The sequence below is a fragment of the Schistocerca cancellata genome, chromosome 5, assembly GCF_023864275.1.
Source record: "Schistocerca cancellata isolate TAMUIC-IGC-003103 chromosome 5, iqSchCanc2.1, whole genome shotgun sequence".
Lineage (NCBI taxonomy): Eukaryota > Metazoa > Arthropoda > Insecta > Orthoptera > Acrididae > Schistocerca > Schistocerca cancellata.
The window spans coordinates 240876568-240897348 of NC_064630.1; the positions used below are offsets into that span (position 1 = coordinate 240876568).

The following is a 20781-nucleotide window of genomic DNA, read 5'->3' on the forward strand; positions in this document are numbered from 1 at the left end:
CTTTGTCTGAAGAATAGACGTGTCGATCTGCACTTTGCTTCAGATGGAGAGAAACCGAAATTTCAGTTAGAGGTTCATTAAGCTGAGCGTGGGTTGTAATTTCTGTGCACCAATTCGCATTCGGTGATGTTTGCACTTAAGTTAGTTCCTGGTGGTATCACACTAGCGAAGCCTCTAGGCTACTGGAATCTTCATCGATAATTGTCAGAATCTTAGAACAGCTTTCTACTTTAAATAATAACTTTATTTGTGACTAAATTTAATTCGGTCTTTGATAGTAACTTTAATTTCATTTCATCTGCTGGTGATATGCAGAATGCGTCCCTAGCTGCTCTGAAAGTTATGTTGCCTGCGTTGTTAAAGTCGGCAAGACAGTATTATATTGGTTGGTAGTCAGAGCAGGCTACATACACATGCAAAGACGTTGCCGGTTGTACGGGATTATCTATTTTTAGTAACTATGATAATTCGTTACTTACTAGTGTACAGTTATTGTGTTAATTTCAAAGACAGTTTGCATAACAAATCGTGTAGTCTAGTATACAAATAAAATGATGGTCACTGCACATATTTCACATGTCACAATTTGTTAAATAATCGGTTCACTGTCACCTAACTTTACCTGTTCATAGTTCTAGTAAGCATTAGTACGTTCTGTATGATAGTTCCCAAGAGTGTAATACTTTTTGTAGTCTGCTTCCTGTCTACATCTAAATTTCGAAACACTACCTCCGCTTTCAAACACTACCTCTGCTTCGTAAGTTATAGCCTCTTAGCAAAATCTCAAAAAAATTGCCGAAAGCTGTGATGATGGCTGCTCCTCATTCTTTTACAGAACTAAATACACATCTATATTCACTGTGGGAATGGCTCGTTCTAAAACTTTTATGCGGGAGCTTTCACCTTTGTCAGATTTTTGCACAATTATATTTTCATTTGACTCGCATTCGGTAGGACGGCTGTTGAAATTCGCGTTCGGCCATCCAGATTTAGGTTTTCCTCGTTGACCTCCACGTCGATCGGATGTTAAACCCTTCCTAATCTTCCCTCCTTTGTTACTGTCGATTTACTTCCGGAAGTGACTTAGAATTATCCCGCTATATTCATCTGATATTTTCTCGTGAGTCTGGTAAAAAATTTTAAATGGTTCTCACTTAACTGATGACTTACAGCTAGCAAATTTGTGTTCCTGAGTTTAGGTAGCTTGTTCCAAGCAAAAATACAGCTAATCTCGTCTTTTATGTTTCAAATTACTTGTCTGGAAGCCGTCTTTGGGGCAACAAGGTAGTGATGTTTGTTACAGTTGCCAGTTAACTCAGCAATAAGGTGTTTGCCCTTCAAAGGGATGACTGCATTAGCTGTCAGTTCCATTCTCGCTGAAGCCAATGTTTTTACCTCTTCTGTGACAGAGCTACAACCAGGCAACTCGGCGATTGGTAAAGAAATCTTAAGAAAACCTCACTGCCATCAGTTTCCTCGCTAGCTTGACTCAGTACCGTGTAATTCTAAAGGTGAAAACTTTGGAGAATTGCACGCTAGGCAATCTTCCATGATAATTTTTAATTTTTTGTCATTAAACGATTTATTGATCTTATTGTGGCACTGAATATGAGAGCTGATCAACAAAGACTCAGATTAATTTTCTTCTCAGATGTTTATTAATCCATTTCAATGTTTACATGACCTTTTTCAAAGTACTCCTCTCCTACTTGCATCCACTTTTGATATAGTCTCTGTCAGTCCTCTAAAACGTCGTGCAGGTCATTCTTTGTTAGGTCCTTGAAAATCGCCCTTCTTTTCTTCGCCACTGCGTCAGAGTTCTCATATCAAATGTTCTGAAGCTTTGCCTTTAGTGACTAGAATAAATAAAATCACAGGAAGCAAGATCAGGGATCTAAGGCAGATGCGGTACACATGTAATATCGAACTGAGCCAGTAACTGCACGATTTGATTTGCGATGTAAAGCCGCACATTGTTATGGTGAAGTTGCCACCCAGTCTGAGAAACTACTGATCCTCTCCTTGCAATATGCTTCCTCAGTTTAGCCAGCACTGATGTATAGTACGCAGCTATGAAGCAATGTGAGCAGAACTGCGTGCTGGTAAATCATTCCATGGCAATCCAAAAATGTGATCACTATCACAGCAGAAGCAGAAACACCATGTCCACTTTGCACAGGAAAGACAAGTCGGCCTTCTTTGAAGTCCTTGAAGCACCTAAACACTGTTGAACGAGGTGCTTTTCGAAAGTTTCAGTGATCGTGTGGTTTAAATGAACACACATTTTTATTACGCCATATTGCTCCTCTCATCACTGTCACTGTTTAGTATGCGAAATGCAAAGAGCGTCTGCAAGACAGAGCATTACTATCAACTTACCTGTACGAGAGTGCTGCCACCTGTTGACATTATATATAAAAACCCGCTCTTTTCAAATATTCATGATACAGACAGGAAAATATCATGGAAGCTACAGGACAAAAATTTCTCAGCCTTTGTTGATCAGCGTTCGTAATTTGTTGACTGGATTTCGTTATGAACTTGCTGTGGACAATGCAGTAAATACGGGAAATAACGTTTTTAGTCGGTCATTCACGACCTTGTCCACTGTGGTTCGGCAATCACGTGAATTAAGTAAGGTTAACAACCATGTCCTAGCTACCCTGGCGAAGATGTTTAAAGCAATATTTCTCATGCTTTTTCGTAATTTTTGAGTCTATTGATTAATGAGTAATGAATGCTTCTTTTCGACGACAGTGCATGGAGTGGCTTTAATAAAGGAATACGCAACTAAAAAACTTCGTTGCGGTGACCGAATGATACGTTGCTTAGCCTGATACCTAATTAAGGATGGGAGGTGACAGTCTGTTTATGAGATGATGGAGTCAACGAATATGGAAGCAAAAATTGGTTTTGGCGACAGACTTGAATCTTAGCCGGAGGTTTACGTTAGGTTGGAATATAATGGTTTGGCTGTGAGTTACAGAGGCAAACGAATTTGAAAGCAAATAATCTGGTTGTAGTGACAGACTCACCTGTAACTTAGCCCGAGGTCTGGTTAGGTTGGAATGTTACAGTTTGGATGTCAGTTGGCGAATCCAACGAAAAATCTAGAAGAACGTGCACGGTCATCATTTGCGACACCAAAACAGTTACAATACCCTTAATAAACATTCAAAGAGTGGTAAACGAGTGTCCTTCCTTGAATTCACATATTACCCATCGAAAGTGGACAGTCTGGTTAGTGACAGGTCAGTTACGTTATTTCCCGTATTTATTTCAACATCTTTAACGTACCTATCTGCTCTGCTATATTTTCATACTTTCGTAGTAGTCCTGTGACACAGTATGTGACCGGCCGTTGTGGCCGAGCCGTTCTAGGCGCTTCAGTCTGGAACCGCGCGACCGCCACGGTCGTATTGCTCGAATCCTGCCACGGGCATGGATGTGTGTGATGTCCTTAGGTTATTTAGGTTTAAGTAGTTCTAAGTTCTAGGAGACTGATGACCCCAGATGTTAAGTCCCATAGTGCTCAGAGGCATTTGAACTAACACAGTATGACTGTGGGCATGACCGTTTCGGGGCCAAAGATGCGTACTGTCTTGTTAATATTCGTGATGAATTGGAATAACTTCCGTTTCATTAAAAAAAAATGACTTTTGTCGTATTGTTATCGAGATAAGTTGTATCTCATGTGTATTAGCAGAATGCTTTCTTCATAGCGATGTTTCGTTAGTTCACTGAACACGACAGATGAACATCATAGATAAGCAGCAATACAGTCTCTCACATTATCTGAAACATTTTGAAAATGCTCGGATAGTTTTCGACTTCACATAGGTAGAAATTTAAAAATGTGAGTTGACAGTATGTTGCTGGCAGTACTTGGTCTCCTTGCATCTTACGCTGTGTAACCAATAGTAGTGCCTGCAGATTAGGGAAACAAAAAGGCGAGAGGCCTCGCGAATGCTGTCACTGAATGCCCCTTGTCTTACCAGAGGTCGGTCAGCGATCGAGTTACTCGTACTCGTCGATGCTACGAAAAATCTCCTCGTTTCTTGGGCATCCTTTTGTAATACTGCTTCTCAGTCACTTTGGTTCTAATCTTTTCGTGCTTCCCCATAGACCATGATTCGCTTCCTGCAGTAAAACGATATTGATGTGATAGTTACTTGTTCTATAGATCAAATTCACGGTAAACGTTATTATGTGGAATGTGTTAGTGGAGCAAACATAGAATATTTATATACAACTAAAAAAATAAAAGTGATATTTATATGGTTACATGCTGTGTCCAGGTCTTCGGATTTTTTTCGTTTCATTTATTACCTAATTGTTTCTCCTTAAGACTTTCTCTGAGGTATAGAAGGAGTTGTCAAGAAGCTTGTCTACATGCTCGCCATTTACAGGTTTTCTAGATTTATTTTTATTAATTAATTGATTCCACTCAATAATTCTTCTATGGTATAGGAGACGTTGTCAAGAAGAAACATGCTTAGTCTAAATTTGAAAGCACTTTTGCTACCTGTCAGATATTTTATTTCATGGGTAGATTGTCAAAACGTTTAATAGAGCATATATCACTTCTTTCCGTATCAAAGTTAGATTCATTGAAGGGTAACGCAGATCATTTTTCCATCATCAACATTTTTGTTACTCTCAAACGTAGGTAAATTATTGACAATAAATTTCATAAATGTGTAAATTAACTGTGAAGCTACGTAAAGAGATACCTGCAAGATGTACATGTCTGAATTCACACATAATTCTGATTACTTTCTTCTGTGCAGTTAATACTTTTTGCGTAAGTGAGGAGTTACCCTAGAATATTATCCCATAAGATATCAGTGAATGAAAAAATGCAAAATACGATAACTCATTGACTTCTATACCCTAAAAGTTGGCAATTATTCTTATGGAAGATGTAACTCAAACTAACTCTTTAGCAAGTATACAATATGTTTTTTCCTGTTTTAGTTTTCATCAATGTGCACAATTAAGATCGTAAATTTTCTACTGTGTTTATTATTTCTTGTTGGTACATTAGGTTAATAGAAGGTGGAATATTTATGATAGTGCAAAACTGGATGTCAAAGTTTAAAGCTAGTCCATCTGTGTAATATAAAGCAAGAACAGTACCGGACCAATTATCGAACCATGTGGTATGTCCATTGTTGGTTGGTTGGCTGATTCGGGCGGAGGGGACTGAACAGCGTTTAAAGCTAGTCCATTTGTGTAATATAAAGCAAGAACAGTAGCGGACCAATTATCGAACCATGTGGGATGTCCAACGTTGGTTGGTTGGCTGATTCGGGGGGAGGGGACTGAACAGCGAGCTCATCGTCACATCGGGTTAGGGAAATACGGCGAAGGAAGGCGCCGTCATAGGATTAGCGGAGCGGTCTGAGGCGCTGCAGTCACGGACTGTGCGGCTGGTCCCAGCGGAGGTTCGAGTCCTCCCTCGGGCATGGGTGTGTGTGTCTGTCCTTAGGATAATTAGGTTACATAGTGTGTAAGCTTAGGGACTGATGACCTTAGCACTTAAGTCCCATAAGATTTCAAACACATTTGAACCTTAACACACATTTGGCGAAGAAAATCGACCGAGCCCCTTCACAGGAACTGTCCCGGCATTTACCTGAAGCGATTAAGGAAAATCAAGGAAAACCTAAATGAGGCTGGCCGGGCGCGGGTTTGAACCATCGTCCTCCCGAATGCAAGTCCACTGTGCTGACAACGGCGGCAACTCGCTTGGACGTCCATTGTAAATTCTTCCGATGCAAATGTGATGTCCCTCTTTATGTTTCTCAGATAGCCTTATTTCTGAAATAAGAACTAAGCCAGGCATTTTCTTAACTACATATTCCGTAAAAACTTTACTTCTCTAATATTATGACTGACCGTCTCCAAAGTTTTCAATAAGTCACAGAAGATCCCCACTTGTTGATAGTTTATCATTTAAGGTTTTTATTATGTGCTCAATAAATTTATGAATAGCTGACTTAGTAATACGGCCGTTTGGATGTTCAAACTGTGACTGGCTAAAGACCCTATTACTAGACAGGTGTATGACGGGCCCTGGAGTACATTACCTTCCCAGAAATTTTAGAAGGAGTAAGGCGTGTCAATGGGCATTTGTTATTGACATCTATTGTATCACACTTTTCATAGAGAGGTCTAATAATGGCATATTTCAGTTTATCTGGGAAATCACCCTGAGTTGATCATGAATTTCTTATGTACTAAGAACATAACTTATTATAGCCCCACAACATTTTAGTGTGTTATGCGAGATATTGTCCACCCAATACGGATATTACTTTTTAGAGTCATGATGATCTCCGTTGTTTCAGATGGGGTTCATATTGTCACGAACAGTGTGGTGTGGTCTTGTTGCAGTCAGGGGGAGCAGTGGTACGAATTTAGGAAGAGAGTAAACCAGCCCATGATGCAGCCACGTTCCACCAAACTGTATATCCCGTCCATCAACCAGGTCGCCCAAGACTTCACCGACAGGTAAGGGTATTTGGTGACACGAGTCCTAGAGATAGAGTAACAGCGCTTTACTAGGCAAGGTCTTCATTATCTTTGATCTTCACTTTTTCAGAATGCTCGCTATCAGGGACGAGAATATGAAGATGCCTGCAGACTTCGTGAATGAACTGAACAAGTGGGCATTAGAATGTGAGTGACAAATTTCTGTTCTTGTGTCTGTAAGAAAGCGAAGGTAAACTACATGTGTAAGTAGGCTGTTTATGTTTTCTTATTGGTAACGCCACGTAGCGCTCTGTATGAAAATCACTGGCTGTGCTGTGTGCAGTCTGTGGCTAGTTTGCATTGTTGTCTGCCATTGTAGTGTTCGGCAGTTGGCTGTGAACAGCGTGTAGTGCTGCGCAGTTAGAGGTGAGCCGCCAGCAGTGGTGGATGTGGGGAGAGAAATGGCGGAATTTTGAAATTTGTAAGACTGGATGTCATGAACTGCTATATATATTATGACTATTAAGGTAAATACATTGTTTGTTCTCTATTAAAATCTTTCATTTGCTAACTATCCCTATCAGTAGTTAGTGCCTTCCGTAGTTTGAATCTTTTATTTAGCTGGCAGTAGTGGCGCTCGCTGTATTGCAGTAGTTCGAGTAATGAAGATTTTTGTGAGGTAAGTGATTTGTGAAAGGTATAGGTTAATGTTAGTCAGGACCATTCTTTTGTAGGGATTTTTGAAAGTCAGATTGCGTTGCGCTAAAAATATTGTGTGTCAGTTTAAGCACAGTCTTATATAATTTTTCAAAGGGGACGTTTCATACATATCGTGTTCTTAGAACTAATATTTCGGTTATTGTTTCTTCATTGGAAGAAGCACTTCCAGTGGTTGAAGACAGAGTGAGAAAGGATTGTAGCCCATCCACGATGTTATTCGACCTGTTCATTAAGCAGTCAGTAAAGAAAATTCGGAGAGGGAAATAAAGTTCAGAGAGAAGAAATAAAAATTTTGAGATTTGTTAATGGTATTGTAATTAGATCAGAGAAAGCAAAGGACTTGGGTGAGTAGTTGAATGGAATGAATAGTGTCTTGAAAAGAGATTATAAGATCAATACTAATAAAAGTAAAGCAGACGACGGAATGTGATCTAATTAAATCATGTGATTCTGAAGGAATCAGAATACGGAATGAGATGCCAGAGTGGTAGATGAGTTTTGTTGTTTACGTAGCAAAAGACTGGTAATGACCGAAGTAGAAAATATACAAAATGAATCCTAGCCTTTTACGGACGCGAAACGTGGACGATAAGCACTTCGGACTAGAAAAAAATAGAAGTTTTGTTGCGTGGTGCTACAAAAGAATGCTAAACATTGGATGGTTAGATCAAATAACAGATGAGAAGGTACTGATTCGAATTGGAAGGTAAAAGAAATTTATGGTATAACTTGTTTAAAAGAAGGAGTTTGTTGATAGGAAACATAATTAGGAATTAAGGGAGCGTCACTTCGGGAAAATGTTTGGATGGGGGGGGGGGGAATAGGATATGGTCGTAGGGACACTCACAATGGTCCCTAAGGAGACAACTGAAGCTGAGCGGCTTAACACTCTCCCAGTTAAATGAACTTGGATGTCCGACAAGTCTCAGATAGGATACATGACGACTATGTTTATCCAAAATAGTCAATTATAAAGTTTTTAAGCAGTCTTCCGTCCGGAAAAATACATACAATTGTTCTCTCTCTACTCCCATATGGGCGGGTTTGTATCTCAGAGGCCGCTGGCTCGAGACATGCAATGAAGTTTCTTTCAAAGTTTTCGCGAATTTTCCATTGTTTAACGTGTACCGACTGACATTCTGCTCGTGTCTGGGTCACACTAGGGAGAAGTATCGTCATTTTTCTCGCTCTGCAGGTACCCCAACTAGCCTGAATAATACAAGGTGGGGCAAATAACAGTGGTGCGGAGAATAGAGTTCCAGGGTACAAAGAAATACAGCAGAGGAAAGGAAATACGATACTGATCTGACCATAGAAGATGTTGGAAGTGACTACCATTTATCTCTTGGCACTTTTGGGATTTGATCAGGAAGTTGCTCCTCCTTCGGATGTTAGTGTGTATGTTGTCCTTAGCGTAAGTTAGTTTAAGTTACATTAAGTAGTGCGTAAGCCTGGGGACTGAGGACGTCAGCAGTTTGGTCCCATAGTCCTTACCATAAATTCCAATTCCAGGAAGTTGCTGAAGGTGGGTCGAAGCTGGAATGGTGGAATTGCTGTAGTCTCATTCGGATCGTTCTGCTGCAGTTTTTGAAGACTGTGAGAGTTGTTGCAATACAGCTTAGACCTGAGGGCTCCACACAAGAAGTAATCGCATACAGACAGTTCAAGTGACCTGGGTGGCCGGCTAGGGCCATGACCAGACTGACCTCTGCTATAAACTCTGTCAGGAATGGAGACTGTGTAAATGTGTTCCAAAGTTCCGTCGGCTGTATGGGCAGTTCCTCCATCCTGTTGAAAGTAACTGCAGGTCTTTTCCTCCTCCATTAAAGCTGCCACAAATTCATGTCCAATCATGCACACTCGTCTGGGCCACTTTTATTTGTCCCACCCTGTATATACGCATTGGAAACCAGGGGACGACAATTTTCCATATCTTCGTTGATTTCCAAGTAGAGTACAAGTATCACCCGTCCCTATCCTTTTCAACCACCTCAGCACACTACTTCAACCATAACTGTGTGTCTCCCATCAGTCTCCCTCACATCAAGTTTACACATCTTTCACCAAAAATTTCATTTTAATGTATGGAATTTCACGTTAACTAGCATATCATGCTACACACATTTCATTGGTTCGAGCCTCATAGACGCACGTCTTTCACGCATTGCGTTATAAATCCCTCACAATTCATTTTCATCTACATCCCCATGCTCATATCTTCAGTTTTTTGTTTTCTATTTTGACGATGTATGTCCCCATTTTTATAATCTATACTGTCAATGTTCCACTCGTAAGGTGCCGTGGTCTCCTGACCTTCATTTCTTACATATTCCATCCTCACAATCGCATTGAGCACATCAAGACGCTTCATTCGAACCCAAAGTCGATAAGGTAGAGTCAATTTTTTTATGAATTCATGTAAGCGATATGCAAATCTAATAAGTAAATCGCAAGTGCCCACCAAGGTTGAAAAAGTCGAGGCTGGCGTACACAACATGATGGCCACAGGAATTTTCATTCTAGGGAGGCGGCCAGCCCCTGGGAGTTCCGTCCCTTTAGATGGGTGGGTCGGCGCACACCTACTTCGGCTGAAGCGACCACCCAGAGAGATGACAGCTTTTGCCAGAGCGAAGGGGAAACGACCCCCACCTTCGACTTAAAAGCAAATTCTGCTACATTGTGTGGGAGAGCCCAGAAGACGCATTTTTTTCATGGACAGACTGCATAATTATGGGGAGTTCTCACAGGAGGACAGTATACGACTAACGGAGATGCTACAGATTTCCGCATTGGTTGACTTAAACGAAACGTCATTCTCCTGTTTAACAGAGCAACGCTATTTGGCGGAATATTTCTGATGCAAAGAGCCAGAGGAGGAGGGAAGACAGTGAATGATATACCCTTGCAACGTTTCCAGAAACAGGAGCCGTTCTGTTGTCGACCTTGGAGTGGGAACACGTAACGAGAGAGAGTGCGCCTGTATATGTAAGCAAAGAGCGAGGAACAAAGTCTCTCCTCAGTACTTCACTGGGAGAGCACCTCTGTCGTTAGCAAATCGGAGTGATACTCTATACTGAGTCGCTCGTGATTAAGTGTTGTTCACTGTGTTGGCCGCCACACTTATTGTGCAGTGTGAACACAGATAGAGTACTAATTAAACGCTCTCGAGCGAATATTGAGTGGCATTGTGGTGGACTGGTTATCTGACCGGTGTACCACGCCATGACTAGGGGCAGAGAGGAGTCCTTGACTTCATCAAGGTGTAGGGAGAGTTTGATTGGTGATCAATCCAGATAGAAAGAGATAATTCAGTTATTTGTCAACAGCAAGCAACGCAGGCAGCAGTCATCGCAGCTCACGGTATTGTGCTCTACAGCGTATGCGAGCCCCATCTGTCCTCCATAACAGTACACTCCATTACATTTCTCACGTGACAGCCTTGACCGTACCTAGAAAAGTTATTCCAGTTGCGTACGCTGCCTCACAGCCACTCTGCCGAGTAAATAACATTCTTAAAGAAAATGGAGAAAAGAACCCTTTTATACTTTGTAAATAATAGCATTCCTATCCATAAGAGGCAATCTACTGTTCCTTAAAGAACCTGGAAATTTATTAATTTATAAGAAAAAGTTTCACTTGATTTCTCAGATTTTTTGCAATAAATAATATTGTTCGTTCGTTTAATGTTTTTCTTACACTAACTAGCAATACTCCAGTACCCAAGTATTCCACTATTTACGTAAGAATGTACACTACTGGCTATTAAAATTGCTACACCACGAAGATAACATGCTACAGACGCGAAATTTAACCGACAGGAAGAAGATGATGTGATATGCAAATGATTAGCTTTTCAGAGCATTCACACAAGGTTGGCGCCGGTGGCGACACCTACAACGTGCTGACATGATTCCAACCGATATCTCATACACAAACAGCAGTTGACCGGCGTTGCCTGGTGAAACGTTGGTGTGATGCTTCGTGTAAGGAGAAGAAATGCGTACCATCACGTTTCCGACTTTGATCAACGTCGGATTGTAGCCTATCGCGATTGCGGTTTATCGTATAGCGACATTGCTCCTCGCGTTGGTCGAGCTCGAATGACTGTTAGCAGTAATACGGAACGCCGTGCTGGATCCCAACAGCCTCGTATCACTAACGGTCGAGGTGACAGGCATCTTATCTGCATGGCTGTAACGGATCGTGCAGCCACGTCTCGATCCCTGAGTCAACAGATGGGGACGTTTGCAAGACGACAACCATCTGCACGAACAGTTCGACGACGTTTGCAGCAGCATGGACTATCAGCTCGGAGACCATGGCTGCATCACAGACAGGAGCGCACGCGATGGTGTACTCAACGACGAACCTGGGTGCACGAATGGCAAAACGTCATTTTTTCGGATGAATCCAGGTTCTGTTTACAGCATCATGATGTTCGCATCCGTGTTTGGCGACAACGCGATGAACGCACATTGGAAGCGTGTATTCGTCATCGCCATACTGGCGTATCACCCAGCGTGGTGGTATGGGATGCCACTGGTTACACGTCTCGGTCACCTCTTGTTTGCATTGACGGCACTTTGAACAGTAGACGTTACATTTCAGATGTTTTACGACCCGTGGCTCTACCCTTCATTCGATCCCTGCGAAACCCTACATTTCAGCAGGATAATGCACATCCGCATGTTGCAGGTCCTGTACGGGCCCTTCTGGATACAGAAAATGTTCGACTGCTGCCCTGGCCAGCACATTTTCCAGATCTCTCACCAATTAAAAACGTCTGGTCAATGGTGGCCGAGCAACTGGCTCGTCACAAAACGCCAGTCACTACTCTTGATGAAATGTGGTATCGTGTTGAAGCTGCATGGGCAGCTGTACTCGCACACGCCATCCAAGCTCTGTTTGACTCAATGCCCAGGCGTATCAAGGCCGTTATTACGGCCAGTGGTGGTTGTTCTGGGTACTGATTTCTCCTGATCTATGCACCTAAATTGCGTGAAAATGTAGTCACATGTCAGTTCTAGTATTATATACATTCCTGGAAATTGAAATAAGAACACCGTGAATTCATTGTCCCAGGAAGGGGAAACTTTATTGACACATTCCTGGGGTCAGATACATCACATGATCACACTGACAGAACCACAGGCACATAGACACAGGCAACAGAGCATGCACAATGTCGGCACTAGTACAGTGTATATCCACCTTTCGCAGCAATGCAGGCTGCTATTCTCCCATGGAGACGATCGTAGAGATGCTGGATGTAGTCCTGTGGAACGGCTTGCCATGCCATTTCCACCTGGCGCCTCAGTTGGACCAGCGTTCGTGCTGGACGTGCAGACCGCGTGAGACGACGCTTCATCCAGTCCCAAACATGCTCAATGGGGGACAGATCCGGAGATCTTGCTGGCCAGGGTAGTTGCCTTACACCTTCTAGAGCACGTTGGGTGGCACGGGATACATGCGGACGTGCATTGTCCTGTTGGAACAGCAAGTTCCCTTGCCGGTCTAGGAATGGTAGAACGATGGGTTCGATGACGGTTTGGATGTACCGTGCACTATTCAGTGTCCCCTCGACGATCACCAGTGGTGTACGGCCAGTGTAGGAGATCGCTCCCCACACCATGATGCCGGGTGTTGGCCCTGTGTGCCTCGGTCGTATGCAGTCCTGATTGTGGCGCTCACCTGCACGGCGCCAAACACGCATACGACCATCATTGGCACCAAGGCAGAAGCGACTCTCATCGCTGAAGACGACACGTCTCCATTCGTCCCTCCATTCACGCCTGTCGCGACACCACTGGAGGCGGGCTGCACGATGTTGGGGCGTGAGCGGAAGACGGCCTAACGGTGTGCGGGACCGTAGCCCAGCTTCATGGAGACGGTTGCGAATGGTACTCGCCGATACCCCAGGAGCAACAGTGTCCCTAATTTGCTGGGAAGTGGCGGTGCGGTCCCCTACGGCACTGCGTAGGATCCTACGGTCTTGGCGTGCATCCGTGCGTCGCTGCGGTCCGGTCCCAGGTCGACGGGCACGTGCACCTTCCGCCGACCACTGGCGACAACATCGATGTACTGTGGAGACCTCACGCCCCACGTGTTGAGCAATTCGGCGGTACGTCCACCTGGCCTCCCGCATGCCCACTATACGCCCTCGCTCAAAGTCCGTCAACTGCACATACGGTTCACGTCCACGCTGTCGTGGCATGCTACCAGTGTTAAAGACTGCGATGGAGCTCCGTATGCCACGGCAAACTGGCTGACACTGACGGCGGCGGTGCACAAATGCTGCGCAGCTAGCGCCATTCGACGGCCAACACCGCGGTTCCTGGTGTGTCCGCTGTGCCGTGCATGTGATCATTGCTTGTACAGCCCTCTCGCAGTGTCCGGAGCAAGTATGGTGGGTCTGACACACCGGTGTCAATGTGTTCTTTTTTCCATTTCCAGGAGTGTATTTGTCCAATTGATACCCGTTTATCATCTGCATTTCTTCTTGGTGTAGCAATTTTAATGGCCTGTAGTGTAGAATATTTTTGCGTCTTTTCCTTTCAGTGGGCGACTCGGGAAGATATGTGTTGCTGAATGTTTTTCAAGCATTTCTTGTTCGTACATTAGGAACGTAGGTCTGACTTCTGCAGGAGTGTGAGGTGGAAATTATGTCATGCAGGAGCCATTAAGCAACTTGACAAAAATAAAACACATACACTGTACAATCTCTGCGCATATCTTATGTTGTATTATTAGGCACACACTTCACCCTACGTTAAAATCATTCTGAAAACATTGACAAGTGTGATTATTATAAGTAATTGTGGCATGGAGGAAAATAACGGGTCAGGTGCCAAAAAAGGGGAAAATTAGAGCTATCGGCAAAATTCCGCACTAAATGCCAAGGTCAATAAACATATTCTGACACGAGCCCCACAATAGCGGGAGAAAGTGTTTACAGTTGTCTTAAGATAGCATTCGTGTTTAAGATCACACTTAATGTTCAATAAAGGGTTGCTTGCCAATTCTCTGTTAGTGGTTCAAATGTCTCTGAGCACTATGCGACTAAACACCTGAGTTCATCAGTACCGTGGAACTTAGAACTACTAAAACCTAACTAACCTAAGAACTTCTCACACATCCATGCCTGAGGCAGGATTCGAACCTGCTGTCGCGTGGTCCAGACTGAAGTGCCTAGAACCACTCAGCCACCTCTGTTAGTGTCTTGGCGACGTGCGCTTGGATGAATTGTTACAGTTGAAGTAGTTCTGTGGTTTATTTGCAACAATAGGACATTGCTGAAGTAATTATAAAATGCACATAATACATAATATGGCATAATGGAAAGAAAAATCCGCACTAGAACGGAGGAAGAGAGGTGAAGGTAGGGCTCACAGTAAAAGCGAGAAACTAGGCAGTGAAGGAAAGGAATGTACTCGAAAGTACAATTCTGTGGTACCAGCTAAAGAGGCTCCCGAGCACCTAGTAGACATTGACTGTCATTTTAACAATTATTATAAAGTTTGGAATCGACATAGGGAATTATAATGTATTTAAATGTGTTTAATTTATTATTGAAACGATTTTCATATCGACAAAAATCATCGTTGTGATTATGAGGTCATAGTTAACTACTTGCATTGAATCAGATCGTGATTTTGCTCGCATTCAGAGACAAAAGAGGCTAACGGTGTGTAAAGTTCCAAAAGATTGAGTTAGCTTCATCTCTAAATCCACGCATGCCTTACCATTCACAGTGACTGGTACCTAGAAAGAGATTACTACGATTTTAGGTCAGATGCTGAAAAAAATATGAATTCCACGTGTGCATAGAGCGCAGTGCATCAGATGTACTGCTGAACAGCTAGGGGTTTTGCAAGTTCGGTCAACTCTCAATGCAATTGAAGAAGTCAAACAAATTTGCATCTTGAAGAGGACTGTGAAATCTTCTGATGTTCAACAGACACAGCTGAAAACACTACACGGTGAACCTAGGTTGTCTCAAGAAAGGAGAAGTTAAAATGATTCCATTTGTAAAAAAAGGGAGTAAATGGTTTTACAACAACCTTGTGAAATGAGTGAAAATGAAGCTCTTGTACCGTTATTTTTGTTGAAGCCATCTCATTTTCTTCAAATTTTGTGTCATTTTGATCTTAAACCTATTGACGTAGAATAAAAACACATATATGATATGAAAATTGTACAGTTTTTGTGTTTGCATTACGATCTCCAACTTTTACACTGCTGTTGTATAGCTGCTGTACACATTTTGTTGATTATCTCTAAACCAGATTTTTGGTGCTTGGCGCAGTATTTACTTACATTCCACAATTTACTTTGTGGCGCTGGACTTTCGTATGTTAGCTCGCGAATATCAAGCTGTACTGGGGATAACTGGTGTCCACATAAGTATGGGATCCTCTAAGGCTACGTTCAGCACTTGTTCATGGTGCCCATGTCGACACTGCTGTCAATACTTACATCAGTAGAGCCGTCTTGAGTGGTATGCTGTTAGTTTCATTTTATGTGTTGTGTGACGTTAGATTCTTGTCTCGTTAGCGATTTTCCCTTCCTTTTTTTAACCAGAATCAAATGATGGTATATGTCGAGATCGATATTACTGTACGAGGTGCATTCAAGTTCTAAGGCCTCCGATTTTTTTTCTCCGGACTGGAGAGAGATAGAAACATGCGCATTGTTTTAAAATGAGGCGCGTTCATTGTCAATACGTCCCAGAGATGGCAGCACCATACGGCAGATGGAATTTTACCGCCAGCGGCGAGAATGAGAACTGTTTTAAATACTTAAAAATGGCGACGTTTTCCTTACTTGAACAGTGTGCAATCATTCGTTTTCTGAATTTGCGTGGTGTGAAACCAACTGAAATTCATCGACAGTTGAAGGAGACATGTGGTGATGGAGTTATGGATGTGTCGAAAGTGCGTTCGTGGGTGCGACAGTTTAATGAAGGCAGAACATCGTGTGACAATAAACCGAAACAACCTCGGGCTCGCACAAGCCGGTCTGACGACATCATCGAGAAAGTGGAGAGAATTGTTTTGGGGGATCGCCGAATCGCCGAATGACTGTTGAACAGATCGCCTCCAGAGTTGGCATTTCTATGGGTTCTATGCACACAATCCTACATGACGACCTGAAAATGCGAAAAGTGTCATCCAGGTGGGTGCTACGAATGCTGACGGACGACCACATGGCTGCCCGTGTGGCATGTTGCCAAGCAATGTTGACGCGCAACGACAGCGTGAATGGGACTTTCTTTTCGTCGGTTGTGACAATGGATGAGACGTGGATGCCATTTTTCAATCCAGAAACAAAGCGACAGTCAGCTCAATGGAAGCACACAGATTCACGCCACCAAAAAAATTTCGGGTAACAGCCAGTGCTGAAAAAATGATGGTGTCCATGTTCTGGGACAGCGAGGGCGTAATCCTTACCCATTGCATTCCAGAGGGCACTACGGTAACAGGTACATCCTACCAAAATGTTTTGAAGAACAAATTCCTTCCTGCACTGCAACAAAAACGTCCGGGAAGGGCTACGCGTGTGCTGTTTCACCAAGACAACGCACCCGCACATCGAGCTAACGTTACTCAACAGTTTCTTCCTGATAACAACTTTGAAGTGATTCCTCATGCTCCCTACTCACCTGACCTGGCTCCTAGTGACTTTTGGCTTTTTCCAACAATGAAAGACACTCTCCGTGGCCGCACATTCACCAGCCGTGCTGCTATTGCCTCAGCGATTTTCCAGTGGTCAAAACAGACTCCTAAAGAAGCCTTCGCCGCTGCCATGGAATCATGGCGTCAGCGTTGTGAAAAATGTGTGCGTCTGCAGGGCGATTACGTCGAGAAGTAACGCCAGTTTCATCGATTTCGGGTGAGTAGTTAATTAGAAAAAAAATTGGAGGCCTTAGAACTTGAATATACCTCGTACGTGCTGCGCTATAAACTGGAAACTACATAAAAATTGCTGGTAGGTGTAACCATAGGAACACTTATCTCGCCAATGCACCATAAATTTAAGGCTTTCTCAAAGAACGATTTTTGGTTGGTTTTCGAAAGGCAAGCGTCATGTAAGACTGCAATAATGTTTCCTGTAATACCTGCTCATGTTCGGAACTGAAAGATTGTGGTTTTACCTTCATGTTGCCAGCACGCGATTACCATCGTGCTGCTTGACTTACGTAACAACAGCCCTTTCCTTGCAGCCATTTCCCTGGTGGCTCTGGACACGCGCCTTGGCTGCCTGGATGGCAACCTGCCCCCAGATTCAGAACCTCAGCGGATTATTGAGGCGGCGCACACCGCGTTCGACTGCATGCTCAAACTGGACGTGCGGCCCTCGCCCTGGAAGTACATCAGCACGCCCGCCTGGAGACGCATGGTCAAGGCGCAGGATTACTTCTATCAGTAAGAGAGTAGGCCTAAACTGCGCGCTTTGCGCCAGCACTCAAGTTCGACATGGGAAACATGTTGCAATTACTCTAGACTAGAGGTTATAATGCCTGCCTGCCTTAAGTATAGTCGCCTGCTGCGATTAGTGTTCCTGTGTCAGTAAGCTAACCAATCCCTCAGTCATGTACTGCCAAGGACGGTAGCAAAGTTAGTGAATTATTCGGTCACAGCAACTGTTTCTAGCGTAGACTCAAAGGGAGACATTCACGCTACGCGTGTGAGTGGGAAGTAGGGGTGGTGATGGAGAGGGGCGGGGGGGGGGGGGGCAAACGGAACAATCAAGTGGGCAATTAACGCCCAGTCCAGTGCTTCGTCTCCTGTATACCATCTCTAGTGAGGCTTTTCCGCGCATGCTGGTGCATGGTGACCATTAAAAAAAATTACTGTTGCCTCTGCCATGCATAGTTACTGATCTACTATAGGATCAGCACAGGTTCAAATGGCTCTGAGCACTATGGGACTTAACATCTGAGGTCATCAGTCCCCTAGACTTACAATTACTTAAACCTAACTAACCTAAGGACATCACATACATCCATGCCGAGGCAGGATTGGAACCTGCGACCGCAGCGGTCGCGCGGTTCCCGACTGAAACGTCTAAACTCGCTCGGCCACACTGGCCGGCATCAGCAGAGGATACGCATGCTTGATGTAGTCTGTAGTGTCACTGCCAGACACCACACTTGCTAGGTGGTAGCCTTTAAATCGGTCGCGGTCCGTTAGTATACGTCGGACCCGGGTGTCGCCACTATCAGTGATTGCAGACCGAGCGCCGCCACACCGCAGGTCTAGAGAGACTCCCTAGCACTCGCCACAGTTGTACAGCCGACTTTGCTAGCGATGGTTCACTGTATACAGACGCTCTCAATTGCAGAGACGACAGTTTAGCATAGCCTTCAGCTACGTCATTTGCTACGACCTAGCAAGGCGCCATATTCAGTTACTACGAATGTATTATGAACAGATAATATTGTGAGTCATGTACCGACAAGAGCGACGTTCATCATTAATGGATTAAAGTTCATCATTAATGGATTAGACTAATTACGTCCGCTTTCTGAATTCTGATTCCTTGTCATGTTCCAGACCTCACGTCAGTATAGTTCTTCCCTCTCACGCCAGCCTGCGTGAGCTAAAACGCGTGCATTTCGGCCTCCTCTCGTAACACGGTGTTGGCTCTTCTGCCAACACTACATTGTCATATCTCTAGGATCGTGCTCCCATTAACATGGTCCCGTCAAGAAAGTAGAGGACTAAGTCAATGAAAAAACACAAGGGCATACAAGAAATAGTGTTGCAGGGTCTTCCGTAGAGAAAAAGATTCTCCTAAACAATGTGATAGAGCGAGTGACGGAACTTAAGTATTGTGCCAAGTTTGTCATTACCTCTTAAAAGAAAATATGTTTATGATGTTATGACTTATTACTGTAGACTAGAGGTTATAATGCCTGCCTTCCTTAAGTATAGTCGCCTTCTGCGATCAGTGTTACTCCGTCAGTACCTACCCAATCCCTCGGACATGCAGACCCAAGGACGGTAGCAAAGTTAGCAGAATTAGAAGAAGAAGAGGAAGGTGTAATTAGATGAATGACAAACACTAACCTCACTTAATGAAGGTTTAGTCAGCACTTGCTTCTGTTCATTTGACATCACTCTCCTAGATTGTGAATTTCCTTCTGTGTTATAGAAGGAGCTCACAAACTTTATTTGGTAGGATTCAGATAAACACGTAAATCGATCAATGCTGAACAATGACTACATTTGTTCATCAATTCCACATGACATATACAGTACATTGCAACATTTATTGCAACTTGTATAACCACATGCCACTTTATATACATAAAATATAATTCTATGACTCAATACACGTGGTCGACGAGTCCACGCATCCACACACACACACACACACACACACACACACACACACATGTTACTAAGCATGCTAGCGCACGCCGATAATCCGGCCGTATGTAGAGATAAACAAAGAACAAAGCACTCTCACAACGACGTAACTGAAAACTCAAAGACTAATTGATAACCAGTCATTTATGAACAGGGTGTTCATTTTAACTGAAGACAATGAAATATATGGAAAACTACACATCGGATCCAAAAAAATTATAATTCCAATTTGTTTGTCTAGGAGGGGGACAGCCAATGACACCACACTCGATTCGCCAACAACCCCGTACGAGAGTGGCACGCCACCGCAACTTTGAAATCTTCAGTGGAAGTTCCCGTTTTTGAAGCAGATTGCGATTCTTCGGCAAAATCCACATACGTATCGTCTGAAGAATTTTCTTCGTTTCGCCTCATATGGCACGGTAACCGAAGGAACGAAAACTGGTACACAATCGTAATTTACATGCTACTCAACGGCCCTTGAATATCCAATAGGACGTGGGACCCATCTTCACGCTGAGGGGATAGGACAGGCCAGTATTTCGTAACTTCTAATTGGAAAACCCAATCGCAACGTTGTATTCCTTCGACTTACCGAACAGGGGACTACCCGACGCGCCACAGTGGCCATGCAGCGAACTACGGCATATCATAACAGGCAGTACACCGCGACGGCAGATCACTTATAGCGCAGACGTAGAACAGAGAACGGCTCTAAACCTTGCAATACTTGCGCAGTGTTTATCGCCTATATACGTACATATCATCTAGACAACAGATGTGCAAGTGGACGTTGAATGTTGCAACCACAAAACAAAAAATTGAAATGATCCTGATTTACGGAGAATGTAGGAGAAATGTTGAGGCCAATGTTGTCTTGTACGTCGAACGTTTTTCAGAGAAAGCTAGCTCTCGTTCGCTATTCTAAGAGGTTTTTAACCTTTTTATGGTTAATGGCAGCGTATAATAGCACGGTAATTACACAGTGATTCCGGTATGTCAGTAGGTAGCATTGTCACAATACTGTATTGTCATAAGTATCCTCCATACCACGCATCGCTGCGTTAAGAACTTCATGACGCCGATTGTCATAACTCGGTAGTGTTTTGTGAATGGGCACTTCAACAAAGGCAAACGATTCCTCGTTCTTTGCCGAGGTACTAGCCGCGCGTGGTTGCCGTGCGGTCTAAAGCGCCTTGCCACGGTTCGC

General features: G+C 43.5%; 1 protein-coding gene across 2 annotated transcripts in view; it reads left to right on the forward strand.

The window, feature by feature from the left end:
* The window catches only part of LOC126188163 (probable cytochrome P450 301a1, mitochondrial), a 130484-nt gene that overhangs the window by 73824 nt on the left and 35879 nt on the right, over positions 1-20781 (forward strand). For both annotated transcript variants that reach the window (XM_049929678.1, XM_049929677.1), the window contains exons 5-7: positions 6400-6516; positions 6608-6684; positions 17420-17621. In XM_049929678.1, coding sequence (XP_049785635.1) covers positions 6400-6516; positions 6608-6684; positions 17420-17621 — 396 coding nt within the window. The remainder of the gene's footprint in view (positions 1-6399; positions 6517-6607; positions 6685-17419; positions 17622-20781) is intronic.